The 18,400-nt window shown below is 35.5% G+C and overlaps 1 protein-coding gene across 2 annotated transcripts in view; it reads left to right on the top strand.

Moving 5' to 3' along the window:
* The window catches only part of eIF5B (eukaryotic translation initiation factor 5B), a 288,622-nt gene that overhangs the window by 191,261 nt on the left and 78,961 nt on the right, over positions 1–18,400 (top strand). For both annotated transcript variants that reach the window (XR_011332334.1, XM_069826929.1), the window contains exon 21: positions 10,790–10,951. Coding sequence is in view for 1 of the 2 variants with exons in the window: in XM_069826929.1 (XP_069683030.1) it covers positions 10,790–10,951 (162 nt within the window). In the remaining variant the exon portion in view is untranslated. The remainder of the gene's footprint in view (positions 1–10,789; positions 10,952–18,400) is intronic.

Raw genomic sequence — 18,400 nt, 5'->3', positions numbered from 1 at the left:
CTGATGTATTTTATATTTTTGATGACTGGTTAATTAATATTAACCCGGCACACTCACATTCACACAAATTTCCAGTCTCTAGACACCCAGGTAATTTTTCTTCTTCAAGAAAAATTCACCGAGAGCCGATCCCGGGAATCGAACCCGGAACCTCCAGATCTGGAAGCATGGTGACCAACAGACCACGGAGGCAGACAAAATGTATAAGTGTTCTTATCTTTTTGCATTGTATGCCACCTATGTTCAATTTGTTATATACTTATATGCGTTTTCCACCTGAAGATGACTTTTTATTAGCCGGAAATATTTGTGGTAATAGGCCTACCATTGTTGTAGCATGATATGATAGGATATTAATTCTGTATTTGTATAAAGGTTGATAAGTTCTAGATTGAAATTATATAACAAAATATTCTAATATTTTTAATAAAATTTATGGAAGTCTCGAAGTAGCCATAATTTGTAAATACAATAGCTGTTTCTGATTTGTAGTAAACAATACAGCCCTAAAGGTACGAACAAAGGAGCTTCATAAAAATCCAAGTTGCAAGAGAAAAACGTGCAACTCAGTGCCTAAGGGCATTACAAGAAGCCTGTGGGAGAGAAGTCCTACCATACTGAACTATTGCAAGTTGGGTGGAAGCGAGGCATTCGCTTTCAATCAAGAGTTGACATCCGAAGAGCTTCAGATTGATCAGTGAGAGAGATATCCAGAAATGCTGCTGCAGATGGAGTCCGCCGTCTTCCAAAAATTTAGCAACGATAGTTGACATGGCAGGAGACTATATTTGAATGGTGAATTTGCAAAACGACTTAAGCCCCTAGAAGTAGTTTTGAGAAAATTAAAGGAAACTGTTTTTGCCTCGCTGAACCATATATTATTACAATATAATTTTTTATATGTAAGAGAAATAGTTTTAGTATAAAAATTCATACTTTTGTACTCTTCTTCAGGTCGTGAAAAATTTAATTTTCTTCAAGACTTAAGTTATTCTGCAAATTAACTTCAATCCTGCATCATAATTATTAGGTTACTGACACATAATAGTACATTATGCAACGAGCCTATAATGAAGGTAATTAAGAAGTGAGTATGGATATTTATGAAACGAGCGCAAGCGAGTTTCATAATTTTCATACGAGCTTCTTAATTACCATTATAGGCGAGTTTCTTACGACTTTTTATGCTCGACCATATTTCTAACTTGATATTATTAATTTTAATTGTATCTGACCTTCAGCATGTTCCGTATGTTGTGAAATGTGCGCAGACGCGAAAGTATTGATTTTTTCCGAGGAACAGATGTCCACATTGACCTTGCTAGGCCATAAGAACCTACAGAGATAACATTGAAATTAAATTAGACATTGAAAAACCAGATGACAAATTGAATTTATTTGAATATTATTTACAATTAACGCTAATTATTATAGTAACAGAACATAACCTTCTGCGACAGTATTGGATTTCCAGCCTCCGTGACTTTTCGCTAATTCTCATTCGATTGCATATCCGAGAATAATCGATACTTGCGGTTTTATAACGGTAGAAAGCTGACCTGTCATTGGCTGAACAGTTGTAACCTGAGTCGTCATTGGCTGAAAGACCTGACCTTTAATGAGTAGGTGTACTTTAATGAGGTCCATTAAAGGTCTGCTACCAGGTGTATAATTACTTAGTTTCGGCATGGTCGAGCATAAATATCTTTAACTAAATGTATTTATACCAAAATCATAAAATAACCTTATTCCAATTGTTGAACAACATTATTTTGAACAATTTGTTAATCACAAGAGCACACACCTCTGATGGAGAAAAGTATGATGATGAAGAAATGTTTCTGAGGACTTATTGCCATTAAGAATTTCATTAGTGTGTTCTTATTTTGTCCAGGACAACTGTCTGCAAAGCAACCACAGTTCTTAGTATACTGGATGTGACACAGTTATCGTAGTAGTGTGCAGGAGAAAATTACATACCTCATTAAGACTTTTCTTGGCCTGTCCCTCATGGTAGACACAAAAGGACATTTCACTAGTTTTCATGTTGTGCACAGAGAAAGCTGGGACTGTAAGCTGGCGATAGTAGTACATATCCTGAACTGGTGTTAGGCAAGCATACATTTTTCATGTAGTCAAATGTGACAGCGAGAAAATCCTCTCTCTCGATGCTTAACTTGGCTTCATTTTGCAATACTTTTTACTTCAGCTACAAGTTTAGCACAATTATTGAGCATATTGCTTTTCATTTTCATGCTCTGTTCTTCAAACGTAATACATTTTCTTAACTAAAGAATTTCCAATGAAAACAGACAAAAAACATTTTGTCAGCTGATTGTATGATTAAAATTACATATTATGCAAGTTTCTTCAGTACTTGATAGGCAAAACAACTTAAGTCTAGGACTAAAGTCATTTTACCCCTTAACCAAATATTCTGCTGCTAAGAAAAACTATACAAAAGTCATGGATTAAAGTCATTCTGCTACTAAACGATGCCCCTTGCACACAGTAATATAATCGTGCTCTCAACTCAAAACCCCCAAAATGTGGACTTAAGTCGTTTTGCAAATTCACCATTCATTTGAAGTATGTAATGTCAAAAGTAAACCCAAATAAATTTAGTGTGAAACAATAACTATGTTGCCATTACTTTTCGAATGCCATAGTATTTGAACCACATCGGAAGATCGTATGTAAACATCTATACTAATAATAAATCTGTAGCCAAAATTTTTCTGGTAATTTTCGATTTTACAAAAATTATTGGTCCTAACATATATAATTAACCACCCTGAAACCGAAAATCGCTTCTTTGAAATTTTCGTTTGTATGTCTGTCTTCTCTGTCTGTCTGTATGTTTATTACCTTTTCACGCGATAATGGATGAACGGATTTCGATGAAAATTGGAATATAAATTAAGTTCGTTGTAACTTAGATTTTAGGCTATATGGCATTCAAAATACATTATTTAAAAGGGGGGTTATAAAGGGGCCTGAATTAAATAAATCGAAATATCTCGCTTATTATTGATTTTTGTGAAAAAATGTTACATAACAAAAGTTTCTTTAAAAATAATTTGCGATGAGTTTTATTCCTTGAAAAATTTTGATAGGACTGATATTTAATGAGATAAATGAGTTTTAAAATTAAAATAACTGCCATCTAAGGCCGTGTAATGAAATAAAAAACAAATGACTTCGTCTATAAGGGGCCTTGGACAACAATACTCGAAAGTTATGAAACATAGGCTAGGGAGGATGTTTCTGTGTTTGTATGAAGTAATATCGGAAGCTAAATTAACCGATTTGTATAATTAATTATTTCACCATTGGAGAGTGTAGTTTCTTTAGATGGACGTAATGTTATTACAGTAACTTCTGATATAATATAATGTAATGTAATGTAATATAATTAAGAAACATGTTAAAGGAATTGTCATTGCACCAAATGAGTGGTCTCTGGACCAAAATGATCGCATTTTAATTATTTGGATGCAATTTAAATTAAGTAACATATTAAACGATTTATCCTTCTATCAAACACGAATGTTCCCTGGATCAAATGTCCTATTTTAATTATGTAATTACTTTATATTTATTTCTAACGGGTGCAGCGGAGCGCACGGGTACGGCTAGTTATATAAATCAGATTGAGGTCATTTATTGTAGAGTGAATGTCTTAGTCGTAATAAACAGAGAAAGTGTGTTACATTGTCGGCATCTTTTAAAAATACAGAAGCAGTGAAAACAAGATTTATGCAGCTCAACGATAACAGCTAGTACTGTAGTTGCATTGCCATTTTTGTATTGTAATTGAAGAAGAGAATTGCCCCTACTTTGACAGTATTGCACTGGATATTAGTGTCCATCATGAAGTACACGTCATCTAGAGATTTTTGGGCTATAAAGTTGGATACCTGGGAGTTTGTTCGCATTCTGGTTTCACCGTAGCGCACACCTGTGTCAACATCTTGCTCCAACAAGGAGAGCGATTCATACCGTGCACTGTCTGTGATGTAGCCGAAACAATGCTCCTACATGTGTCCTGCCCGCATTCACCTGTCGGCTCGGTTGCCTCACCAGAGGGACCGGACTTCGATCTTCTGAACATTCTGTGATCATTGTTGTGGGAAAAGAACTTTTCATTCAAGGTTCAAATTATTCCATCATTGTTCCATTCGTCGCATAAGCTTTTCGATCCTAAATAATTACAAGTTAATGAACAAAAAAGTGCCTTGCATATCAAGTTTTCAGCATCAATTTATGACATTATGGGTCCCTTTAGACGAGGCCACTTTTAGTGGCGCTGCTAAATCTTTGTAGAGAATTTTTCAGTCTTCCAGTGAACATGAACCTAGAAGGAGATATACTTTTGGCAAATTTGCTCATACGGAGAAAGAATATACGTAAAAATAGAAGGAGAGTTTGAGTCCATCCATTAGTTTTGGAAAGACAGAATCGAGGACTATTCCTTACCTTGTTGGATGATTTATATCAGGACAATAAAAATATTAATTTAAAATTACGCAAATGAGGAACGATATGGCATAAAACATATTATTGTTTACTTTTTAAGAATTCAAAATTAAATACAATAGGCACCAAACATGAAACCAATTATAGCACGTACGAGTAATCCAACCAATATACTAGAAATAGGTGTCTGTAGGGAATGGTAAAGGCAAAGGCCGTGGTGTAATTGAATCCAGGTTCTAACCTAAGATCATCTCTTTGTTAATATTTTATTTAGAACATTATTTTAGATGCGTTATTTTATTGTAGTGTGAAATAAAGGGGATTTTACTACATAAATAATATATCCGTAATTCGCACTAGTCCAGTAATTTAGTAGTGTATTGTATTATTATTACTATTATTATTATTATTATTATTATTATTATTATTATTATTATTATTATTATTATTATTATTATTATTATTTTGGAGATTTATCCTTCCAAGAGGTGGAAAAATTCAAATATCTTGGAGCAACAGTAACAAATATAAATGACACTTGGGAGGAAATTAAACGCGGAATAAATATGGGAAATGCGTGTTATTATTCGGTTGAGAAGCTTTTGTCGTCTAGTCTGCTGTCAAAAAATCTGAAAGTTAGAATTTACAAAACAGTTATATTACCGGTTATTCTGTATGGCTGTGAAACTTGGACTCTCACTTTGAGAGAGGAACAGGGATTAAGGGTGTTTGAGAATAAGGTTCTTTGGAAAATATTTGGGGCTAAGAGGGATGAAGTTACAGGAGAATGGAGAAAGTTACACAACACAGAACTGCACGCATTGTATTCTTCACCTGACATAATTAAGAACATTAAATCCAGACGTTTGAGATGGGCAGGAATGTAGCACGTATGGGCGAATCCAGAAATGCCTATAGAGTGTTAGTTGGGAGACCGGAGGGAAAAAGACCTTTGGGGAGGCCGAGACGTAGATGGGAAGATAATAATAAAATGGATTTGAGGGAGGTGGGGTATGATGATAGAGACTGGATTAATCTTGCTCAGGATAGGGACCAATGGCGGGCTTATGTGAGGGCGGCAATGAACCCCCGGGTTCCTTAAAAGCAAGTAAGTAAGTGTTATTATTATTATTTTTTTATTATTATTATCATTATCATTATTATCGTCATTCTATATTATTCTGTCGAGACACATTTTTCTAATTAAGTCTGTACACTGTAGTGAAGGTGTAGGGAATTGGTGTCCCAACAGTCGTCGTTAGCAGCGCCACTGACGCGCTACTATGACCTCGATATATATATATATATATATATATATATATATATATATATATATATATATATATACATACATAAATGCATGTCTTAGTTGTATATGATCATAACACGCATGCACACACATACATATAAACAGTAGTGGCAAAAAAAAACCGGACCGACCCTTGCAACTGATACAAAAGAATCCTGTGGTGTGTATTGTGTCAAATTGTGGTAATTTCAATATTGATAGTGAAGCCAGAGGTATGCACTGCTATTTAATGTAAAATGCGCAGTTATCTTTGCCGAATAGAGGTAGAAATGTAATATTGATGACAGATGAAAATAAAACTCCCAAAGTTTTTTCGTCTGTAAGTTTGAGGCACTGAAAGAAACAAAGGACGGTAAAAATCTAACAAATGCAATAAATTTCATTGTTACAATTAATTATACAAGATGGATGTGTTTTGTGACTAGCAAAGTTTGCATCTGTGATCCTGAAATCAGCTACAAGGGTCGGTCCGGTTTTTTTGCACTACTGTACATATCTCAAAAACCCAAATAAGAGCTATGAAGTCTTTATGTCATATTCATATACATCCCTTGCCGAGCTATAGTTCAACTAGTTCAGGGTTTCTCACGGTAGTGCGTCAGAGTTGCAGATTCTGATGAGGAAAACTGTTTGAAGCACATTTCCTCCGTGTACTTTGATGTTCTTTGATATTCTATTGTCGTTCATATCATTCCATAAACTTTGTGTAGTTGCTATGAGTTATAAAATATTTAAAAATATCCCGCATCAAACTGTTACCTTCTAGCTGTGAAGTGGTATCATATTGGCTATTCCATATGAAATCGCTCAGTAAAAAACCTCCCATTTTTTTAATACTCTAATTTTTTCCCTATTTATACAAGATGCTGAGGAGAGTGTATTTTCAAAAATATACTATCGAAAGTCAAACGGTTTTCGTACTATTGAGCGACAAATTTAGCGTATTTAATAAAAACAAGCCTCTTTCAGCGCTCAGAACTCTGGAACCGTTTACTGCACAACATTGAACGGGAGCTCATTTTGAAGCTGACATTTGGTAGGTTATGTTAAGAAATAATCCTTATTTTTGTTGTATACAGAGAGACAGATAATCTGATTTTACTTACTTTTAGGCTTTTTGCCCATTTGTAAAAATGTAAAAAATATTGAGAAAAAAACCTTGCATTATTAAGAGGGATTCGGCATTGTTTGCTTTGTGGCTCGGCAATAAGTTTGGAGGGTATTAAATAGATTATTTTCACACGCCTAGACTTGAACGGCGCAGTACCGCACACACTGGCCGAGAGATGGAGATAAGCGAGCGTTGGGCGTCATTTTACTCCTGTGTTTATGAAAACTTGTGATAAAGCTAGTCTAGCTATGCGCTACTAGACGAAACATCACGTGTTTATGTCTTCTGACCTTGCTTGTCTCGGCTAGCTCCCGCCTCACAGTCAGCTGGTTAGTTCACGCGCGTACTATTTATTTTCTTTATTTGATATTTTCAATATTTTCTTATAAACGGTGCACCAGTAAAAAATATGTGTTTATTTGTACTTTCAATGCGGGAACTAACCATATAGTTTAAAATATTTTATCGTGGGCAAAGGCGTCTTAATGAGGAAAAATCTAAATTTCTCCATTTCCATAAAAAGTAAGAAAAACTGTTTACATGTCAATATAAACTTTAACTTTTCAGCATCAAAATAAACCATGATTTTGATCACTGGGGAGTCCACACCTGTGGAGTAACGGTCAGCGCGTCTGGCCGCGAAACCAGGTGGCCCGGGTTCGAATCCCGGTCGGGGCAAGTTACCTGGTTGAGGTTTTTTCCGGGGTTTTCCCTCAACCCAATACTAGCAAATGCTGGGTAACTTTCGGTGCTGGACCCCGGACTCATTTCACCGGCATTATCACCTTCATTTCATTCAGACGCTAAATAACATAGATGTTGATACAGCGTCGTAAAATAACCCAATAAAATAAAAAAAAACTGATCACAGGGTGAAAGGGTTTTGGAGCTACAACAGTTTAAAGTTGCTAATTTTATGAAAATACGATACATTTAAATATTTTTAATTTAAACACTATGAAGTTCTGATGCCTCAAACTTTGCACAAAGCATTATATCACAGTTGTCTACAGACAGAATAAGTTTTATTGTATTTAAAAATTGCAAGGTCAATTTTTTTCTATATTTCGGTCGATTTGAGATGGAATAGCCCATATGCAGTTCACGAGGATTCTGAGCGCTCCAGTATAGCATGTTTTATTTATTTACACTACCAGACAATTCAAAGTCTGACATTAAGTGACGAATAATCCCTATATCTTCGTTCATTAAATGAATAAATTCATTGTAAAATTCCGTTCTTGAGATGAAGTCACGGTCCGACAACTCTTGCACTATTTTAATGTGTACGGCCGATAATTTAAGTCTATGTGCAATACCCGACGAAGAGACCTGTTGGATATGTTAAGGGCAACAGCTTGTCGACTTGCAGATCGTTTTGGACTGCGAATGACGGCAGTACGCACTCTTTCGATATTCTCCGGTGTACGCACAGTTCGAGCTCTTCCTCCAGGTTTGTTATTTTTTACAGAAGCTGTCGTTCGTAATTTCTCAATCCAGTTATTGATTGTGTTCCGATCCGAACTTTTCCATATCTTGCAACGTTGGAATGCCGCTTGAATAATCGCTGTTATCACTGAGTCTCCGTTTTAAAAAAATGTGTCAATAGTGAATGCCCGACGTTCTGTTGACCAACGAGGCATGTTTGTTCAGTACATTTACTGAAATAGTTTATATTTGTTGATTTCAGTAACAAAACAAATCGTTGCCATGTAAACTAATCAATTGATGCCCTAACCTTAAATGGCATACCAGTCCACACCTGTGGAGTAACGGTCAGCGCGTCTGGCTGCGAAACCAGGTGGCCCGGGTTCGAATCCCGGTCGGGGCAAGTTACCTGGTTGAGGTTTTTTCCGGGGTTTTCTCTCAACCTTATACGAGCAAATGCTGGGTAACTTTCGGTGCTGGACCCCGGACTCATTTCACCGGCATTATCACCTTCATATCATTCAGACGCTAAATAACCTAGATGTTGATACAGCGTCGTAAAATAACCCAATAAAATAAAAAAAATAAATGGCATACCTTGACCAATGTTATACCATGCCTAACTTCAATCCATCCCAACTATCGGATGGGTATTACTCTGGATCATATATACCCAGATTGCTCGGCGTTATAGGTTTTGACGGTAACAACTTTTGTCAGATTTACTATGCTGCCGTCTAGTTGTTACATAAGGAGTCACGTCATAACTCCCATTTGAATTGCATTAGCGACTGTACTGCCATCTCGTGTTCGTTTACGGCGGACGGGTGGCGATCCTGGCGGTTGTTCTCTTCAAAGTGCAACCGATTTTAACATAGAAACGAGCAATCTATATGTGATCTGGGGTATTACGCAAGTCAAAATCATGAGTTTATTCTGCTCCACCTTGTATTTATATAGGGTGTTAAAAAAAGTATCCAATATTTTAGGAGGTGATAGTATGCATCAAAACAAGAAAAGCTGTCTAATAAACATGGGTCCTACAACACATACTTTCTGAGATCTGAACACTTGTTCATAGGAGGTGCTCAACGTGACGTCCATTTATGGCAATGCATTTCTCTGCCCTACAATACAGCAGACTACCAGATAATCATACCGTAGTTGACAACCCTGGCATGGAATACTGAAATGTCGCAAGGCATACTGAAAAGAAAAGGTTGGTTGCGGATATAAGCGGGGTTCAGCAGAGATGGTGTTGTGAATTTTCGTAACCAGCATGTGTGGGCTGATGAAAATCCCCATGCAGTTGAAGAAATAAGGCATCAGTACCGATTCTCAATCAACGTATGGGCAGGCGTTCTTGGTGATAGATTAAGGGTCATACGTGCTACCACAGAGATTAACTGGGGCTCGTTATCAGGACTTTCTTATTAACGTATTGCCTACCTTGCTGGAGTATGTGCCATGTCAGCAAAGACTACAGATGTGGTTCATGCATGATGGCACACCAGCACATTTTCTCCGCAATGTGCGTGAACACCTGACACTGACATTTCAGGACCGTTAGACACCTTGGCCAGTTCGTTCCTCAAATTTAAATCCCGTAGACTTTTGGTTATCAAGAACAACTAGGTCAATTTCAGAGTGCGTGATTCCTTACGCCGAAGGGCAGAGGAATGCATTGCCATGAATGGACGTCACATTGAGCACCTCCTATGAACAAGTGTTCAGATCTCAGAAAATATGTGTTGTAGGACCCATGTTTATTAGACATTTTTTTCTTGTTTTGGTGCATACTAGCACCTCCTAAAATATTGGATACTTTTCTTAATTCCCTGTGTGTGTGTGTATATATATATATATATATATATATATATATATATATATATATATATATATATATATATATGAGAGTAGATTTAGAATTGTTAATCACACCATTGCAATACATGATAAGAAATTTAGATTTGCTACAAGGAAACTTTAATTTCTGGTAAATTTCTGCTTGAGTGATTTTCACAGTGGATACATGTTGTTTTATATTCTGAAGGAAGTATTTGTATTGCTTTTGTACTTTTTCATTTACCGTCAAATGGGGTAAGATTGTGCCAGTCGAACACTACAATGAAGTTCCAAAGTTAACAGTATCACCAAGCATACGATTCTTTGCTTATGCACCAAAATTAAATCACCAAATACCAATTGTAGGTAAAGTTCTGCTGGCACAATCTCACCAAGTTGATGGTATGTCTTTATCAGATTTTGTATTATCTTTGGCTTTTTCTAAAATGTTTATTTATATTTGTATTTTTTAAACATTTGAAGACAACTGGCAGCCGTTCCATCATACTTCTCTTTGATACGCTTGTTTTCTGTTACAAGGAAATTTTAAACAGAAAAACTTAATTAAATGTGGACTCTTACAGACTATTTCTGATGTGACGTCTCTGTATTTGTAGTTCGTGGATCTTGGGGTAGTCACGAGTATAGAGAGCAATCACAAGACAGTGGAAAGCGCGAGAAAAGGACAAGAGGTCTGCATCAAGATCGAACCCATTCCCGGAGAAGCGCCCAAAATGTTCGGTAGACATTTTGACGAAAAGGACTTCCTAGTTAGTAAGGTAAGACACAGCATATCAATAAATGAACTATTAAATATAGTAATTTTAAAATATGAAGGTAAGTTATCCCCTTTAGACGCCAGGAATGCGCATAGAAGACATGGAAGTATAGCTCCATACTTTCATTGCCCCGACATTTGAATGAGGTAGTGTAAGTATAATCTGATTTATTCTCCAATAATCTGGGAAAAAATTAACCTTAAGTGAATTCTGATAATTTGGTACACCGGATGTCCGGGATAATGCTATCCAGAAACACATGTATCTCAACATCTATAAGATTTATTAAATTTCTTTTTCATATGTTGTATAGACCAACTCAAAACTTTTTATGGAAGTTGATACACTTCATTGTGGGCACCATTTGTAACTCTACAGATACTAGAACGATGAAGTACTTATGCCCTAATAAATAAATGCTAGTGGCTTGTGCAGCAAACGCTGCAAACTAAGTTCGTTAGACGTTCAAATAAAAATTTTTCAGATTTATTTTCAATGAAAAATGCCAGACATTTTGAAAGTTATTTGCTTCCGTAATGATGAAACATACTACCTCTGAATGTTATTTTTATGCCAAATACTTTTTCTTGAACCTATCCACCTTCAGTTTTTGAGTTTCAATGCGAAAACGCAAGTAACAATGTCAGGACGATCAGTGGGTTTTTCATGTGGGAGTAAAGCAATAGCTATTTCAGGTCATTGTGGATTGTAGTTGAAAGTTAAAGAAAGTCAGGTTTGCTATGCTTTGGAACAATAGACATAGCATCTTGGTGTAGCTGCTGCATGTAGAGCTTGAAATGTAGAGGGTAAAATCATTTTATCCTGCTAAGAGATCTTGCTGAAATGATCGGAATACTACAAAATTTTGTAGGCCTCTTATTTTATCAGTAAGTAATACCGTCTTTCCTTAGGAACTGTAATTTTTGCGCTCTCTCGAGCCAATACTGAATCTACACTACACCGCCATTAAATATATGAAAAAGACCCAACCCACTTGATTAATAAGTATAAAATATTTTATTTTTAATAATAATATTATTATCTTACGCAAGTTTTGTAGTTTATATATTAACATCATGCATTCTAATGGTAGTTATGTCATCAAACCACCTCAAGTTTTGTAGATTTTAATATCCAATATACAGCTGTACTCAGAAAATTACACACCGCAGAATCAGACCTGTAAATTATTTTAGTAAGTCTTGAAGCTTTTCAATTGAATTTGAACTCTAAATATGTCAGCAATCCTGCAGGTCATGGCCTTCGTGTAATAGCCTATTGTTTATTGTAGTGTGTGTTTTGTTTTATGCTGAAATGCAATTAGTTCTCAAAACTGTCGACAGATGGATTTTGGAAAATAGCAAATTATGTAGGAAAACTGAAATTTCACTGAAAACTACTATTTTTCTGAAAAACTTTGGGTTCCAAGCTTCAAAATGAGTGATCATTTATTAAAATCCGTTCAGCCATTGGCCCGTAATTTCCATTACCAGTTCAAATAATATATATATATATATATATATATATATATATATATATATATATATATATAGATTACCTTAAACTCTTCAGTAATATCCTTAATATTTGTGCCGTTTTCAAGACTTGTAGTAATATTTACTTTATCTGAAATACTCAGACATGAACGTGTTTGTGACATGATGCCTTACCGATATGCGTTGGCTTGGATTCTCGTCACAACAACACGCCATGTTGTATGCATTGCTGCTTTCTTTAGACTCAAACGCATTCTACTAAATCGGCGGGGCGGTGTATTACATATAGCATTACTACAGTTATCACGTTTCTACTATCCTTATGAACAAATTAAATTTGAATGGTATATCATTCTTTTATCTCTGATATAAGAAATGTCTGTTCCTAAAATAACAGCACCGTAATAGCTTATTTTTTACTTGCTTTGAACTATTGATGTATGTCACACTGTAATTTTGATTATCTCCTTTCAGTGTAACAAACATTATTTATATTTTTTAATTGATGCAAGTGAACCGTATTAATTTCAAGAGGTTAGTCGGCCTGGGTAGCGTAGTCGGTATAGGCTGGCCTTCTGTGCTCGAGGTTGCGGGTTCGATCCCGGCCCAGGTCGATGGCATTTCAGTGTGTTTAAACGCGACAGGTTCACGTCAGTAGATTTTCTGGCATATAAAAGAACTCCTGCGGGACAAAATTCCGGTACACTGGCGAGGCTGATGTAACCTCTATAGTTGCCAGCGTCGTTAAATAAACCATGATTTAAAATTGTCAAATTGTCAAGAGTTTTTCTTTTTTTTTAGACAATAAAGGTTTAATACAATTTTGCTCGTTTTTGGTTTCTTTTCGAGTTAAAAATTGTTTTATATGAAACATTTCATAGCGTGTTTTGTAAAAGCCATTGATTTAATTCCCAATATGTTGCGTCAATTTAAGAGATCACTGTATAATGATAATAAATAATTGAAATCATTTTAGTTTTGTCCTTTAAATGTGCAGAAATTTGATCCGAACAAATGTAAGATTTTAAAATTATTTTTCATAACGAAAAGTTACATTTGTTCAGATCAAATTTCTGCACATTTAAAGGACAGAACTGAAATTATTTCAATCATTTATTGTCATAATACACTGCTCTCTTAAATCAACTGAGTCCACACCTGTGGAGTAACGGTCAGCGCGTCTGGCCGCGAAACCAGGTGGCCCGGGTTCGAATCCCGGTCGGGGCAAGTTACCTGGTTGAGGTTTTTTCCGAGATTTTCCCTCAACCCAATGGGTAATTTTCGGTGCTGGACCCCGGACTCATTTCACCGGCATTATCACCTTCATATCATTCAGACGCTAAATACCCTAGATGTTGATACAGCGTCGTAAAATAATCCAAAAAATAAATAATAAATAAATCGACTGAATATATTGCAATTTAATTCAATGGCTTGCCCAAAATACGCTGCGGAACGTTTCATACAAAATAATTGTTATATCGAAAAGGAAGCAAAATTGTATTAAACTTTTTTTGTTTGAAATATCTCGAAGAATAACCCCTAGAAATTAATAACATATCTTACGGTTCATCCTGTATAGAGCATAAAGCATAGAAAATCGTAAGGAACGAAGACTGCCAGCTAAACAATAGAACTTATGCTTGTCACTCCTTAAAGTGTCAATCACTGAACAATGGCGTTATCTTATAAATGACTTAGATGTAGGGATTAGATCATCTACCAGTTTGCCAGTGTGTTACGCATTTCTTCTTCCTGGTTTTCTTTCGAAGATCGGCATACTGTAAATAGCCTTCAATCTCTGTAGTTGAAATGGGACGTCATTGGCATTGGAGCAGACCTATCATGTGCATACTCGCAGCCCTCAGGCTCGTTGGTCACTGACTAAACAGAGTGGGTAAGGTCGTATATGGGGCAATAGGCCAGCTTGCAATCGATATTCTCCGAAATTACATGATATGTGATCAAGAAAGCGATCGATAATCCATGGAGGGGTTGAAGGAACCCTCTCACGTCATCAGACGTAGAGGGGGGAAAGGTGCCACGTGTCACAGTTCATCCACGTGGAGAGCTCACCCTCCGCAAACGGTTCATATTGAACGCTGAATGAAGATCAAAGAGGGTGGAACCATCCCTTAAAAAGGTCAAGTGACGACGTCAGTGGAACCTGACGTCATACACGGATGTGATGACAAGTGGAAAGCCCGATGACCTGGATCTTGTATATTCTGTCATCATCGTCTCGAATTGTGTGCTGGGTAAAGCTATCAAATGCATGTCGCGTAAGTATATGTGGGACTTTATGTGAAACCATCCGACTGGACTGAGGTTTAAGAATTCCGAATAATTTGCTAGAGTAGAAGGTACACTTTTATTGGAATAATGCATAGTTTTATTGGCAATGTAGTTAAATTAAATCATGAAGATGATGTGTAAATTTTACAATGTTGCTGAATATGATAATTTATTATATCGCATTTCTTACAAAGGCTAGTAGAGTCCACACCTGTGGTGTAACGGTCAGCGCGTCTGGCTGCGAAATCAGGTGGCCCGGGTTCGAATCCCGGTTGGGGCAAGTTACCTGGTTGAGGTTTTTTCCGGGGTTTTCCCTCAACCCAATACGAGCAAATGCTGGGTAACTTTCGGTGCTGGACCCCGGACTCATTTCACCGCCATTATCACCTTCATATCATTCAGACGCTAAATAACCTAGATGTTGATACAGCGTCGTATAATAACCCAATAAAAAATACAAAGGCTAATACAGAATAATTGTCTAAGCAATATGAAGTATCATCACAGTCTAGTATATACAGTACCGAAGCTCAATACTTACTAAATATGCATCCATAGATAGTTGCTAACCATCACAGATCTTTTCCCACAGCACTATTGAAATATGAAATACATAAGGTTTATATATTATTTTCATAAAGTATATATTATAGTTTATAAACTCACCTTCCTGGATCTTTCGGAAGAAGGATAACTATGACCTCTTTTTCTTACAATGTTTATAGTACCACAAACGTCTCCTTGTCCCATATTATTATTCAAATTATTGTATTTTAGCTATTTACAGTTATTACAACCGATAACGAACATTTCACAGTTTACACAACTTCTCACTACAATGCGAAATACGGCACACTCAATGCCTTTTCGATCTAGACCAGGCCGTAATGCATGTTCGGGTTTTCTATTTCAGTGTATGGGGCTCAGTGAAATATTATAACTTTATTGCGTATCATTGCTAAGTTTTATTTATTGTAATGTGTCCATAAGTTCCTTTTACTTCTTGTTGCATAATATGTTGCAGAAATAATTACAAAACTGTGTTATTTTAATGTGAAGAGAATTTTACGTGTTAACATAATCTGTTCGCATCAACATTTTAAGTTTAGAATGGAAGCTATTTTGAGGTTCAATAAAAACGAATTTATATTGTGATTTTAATTTAGCACATCTACCTTCCTTAATTGTAGACAGAAAATTTATCATACCACTCCTATGAAATTATTGTACGTACGATTGTGTTACTTCGTCTCTTAGGTAGTAGATAAATACAATAATTCAGTATTCAATTTATTGTAGTATTAAAATACAGACAAATAGAATGTGACGGGTGTCATAAATGACAGTATGTTTATTTATAGTGCATAATTGCGAATATAGGTATACAAGTTAAATATAGTAAACATAACCTATAATTTCCATATGACATAAGATACATATGTAGTGGCAGGGCATTGGAGACCACTAAAATTAGACAGAAAGGGGCAACTGGTACAGTAAACATAACCTATAATTTCAACATATCTAAATATTCGTGCGGTGCAACTGAAAATTATTGAATCGTGCATAAATGAATGTACAAGAATTTCGCAATATTTAATCGAAATAAAGGCAGTATTACACATACGAACAACGTAATTTTCACACAAAAATAATATTACACTTTAACTCGCAAGGAATTATGTCTGAAGTGTCTCATAATCATTGTTTTAAATTTTATTAATGCAATTACACTACATTTTAGAGAAATATATGTTACTCTTTATGCATTCCAATTAATTTATATGGTTGAAACGCCGCCCTTCGTGATCGGGTTAAGCGAGTCACGTGGCCTGTATTAGATCACGATGGCAGTGACACAGTCTATTGTTCCTAGTACTCACAGCGCTCCAAGCGGCTAGCAACTATCGCGGGAAATGCAAAAAATTATCCCAAGCTTCGTGACTGTATATAGTAGACTGTGGTATCATCGTAAGAACTCTAGAGTTAGACTAGCAGAGAAATATTTTTGTAAGTGTCTGGCTGTACATTTTCATTAATATGGTTGCGAAATGTGACTTTATAGAACAAAAGATGAAATAAAATACAAGCAGCATAAATGATTTCCCAAGAAAAACGTAAATGTCTGTACAAGAACTCACAAAATGAGAAACGAAGACAGCGAAAAAAACCTAATCATGTAACTCGGAGAGGGGGGGGGGGTAAAAAAAATTGAATAGGTCATGTGCAACATAGGGACGAAGAAAGAATCCCATAGAGGGCATTTCAGTACAGTTCAAAAGGGAGGGGAAACGTGACGATTCCGCGGAGAGTGGACTGAAATCGTTAGAACAGGTTTTTATTTATTTTATTTAAGGGGTTTGGTACAGTTTATAGCAAGTAAAATTTTGGAAATATTCAACATTTTTACCTCCATTACTATATCTTGTACAATAACGAAAATTAGTATGTGTAAAACACTGTCCTTCTGCTATACAAATATATATATATATATATATATATATATATATATATATATATATATATATATTTACGATTTGAATTTTTTTTTTTGTGTGTGTGTTCACTGTGCAGTGATGAAGCGTTTCTTTCCTATGTAACTCAAAAACTATTCAACATTCTGTGATGAAATTTTTGTGTGTATTTATGCATGTCATATCTACAATGTGATGCAAGATCACTTCTCTACATTTGATAGATTGTCTGATAAAAAAAAAAAATTTAAAAAATGGTCAAATATCAGTATTTTCTTCTAACACAAAATAAAAATATATATTATTTATTACGGAATGTAGTTGAAAGAACATGATATTGTAAACATGAGTTTCAGCAATAAAATAAAAGAGAGAGAACATTAAAATGTTAACAAGTTTATGAGTTATGAGGGAAACGCTTCATCACTGCACAGTAAACTGCCATTATTTTGAATTTTGAAAAAATATATAATTATAATTTTTTTAATCGAAAAAATATTTTTTTCATATAGCAGAGGGACAGTGTCTGACACATACCGGTTTTCATTATTGTACAAGATACAGTAATGGAGGGAAAAAAATGTTGAATATTTATAAACATTTTAATGCTGTAAGCTGTAACTAACCCCTTAATAGATTTATTTCTACTGACATGGGTTACATTATTTGTTTTTAATTTTACCAGCCAGAGGCCATTTTCGTAGAGTTTTTTTGGTTTCCCGATTTACCTTTTTTTTTGTTTCTTTTTTATTAAAGTACTACAAATACAATATTGTGATTCTTTATTCAATGATCTCAGGGTGGATTTATCCCAGAAACTGCAACGTGTTCATAATGCGTGTGTTCGTTTCATTTGTAATGTCCGCTACTGCGATCACATTTCACCTTTCTTCGATAAATTATAGTGGCTCAGGTTATACGAGAGGAGAAGGTTACTTTCTTTTTCTCTCTTATAGTGCCAAATTTTGCACACCTCTGCCCCCTGTTACTTATTTGTTCGATTTCACAATCTTTCTCGCTATTATAGCTTAAATACTCGGTCACAACACGATAACACGCCAGAAATTCCATTTCACACATCTCTGTATTCCTCATTTTTCACTGTTGCTACTTCTCGTCACTGGAAGTCTCTGCCGCCTGAAGTCAAGGCCTGCAAACTTCGATTTCTTTTAAATATATATTAG

This window comes from Periplaneta americana, chromosome 5 (genome assembly GCF_040183065.1).
Source record: "Periplaneta americana isolate PAMFEO1 chromosome 5, P.americana_PAMFEO1_priV1, whole genome shotgun sequence".
Classification (NCBI taxonomy): Eukaryota; Metazoa; Arthropoda; class Insecta; order Blattodea; family Blattidae; genus Periplaneta; species Periplaneta americana.
Note: the sequence above shows the minus strand (reverse complement) of the source record. Positions and strands in the feature narration are given on the sequence as shown.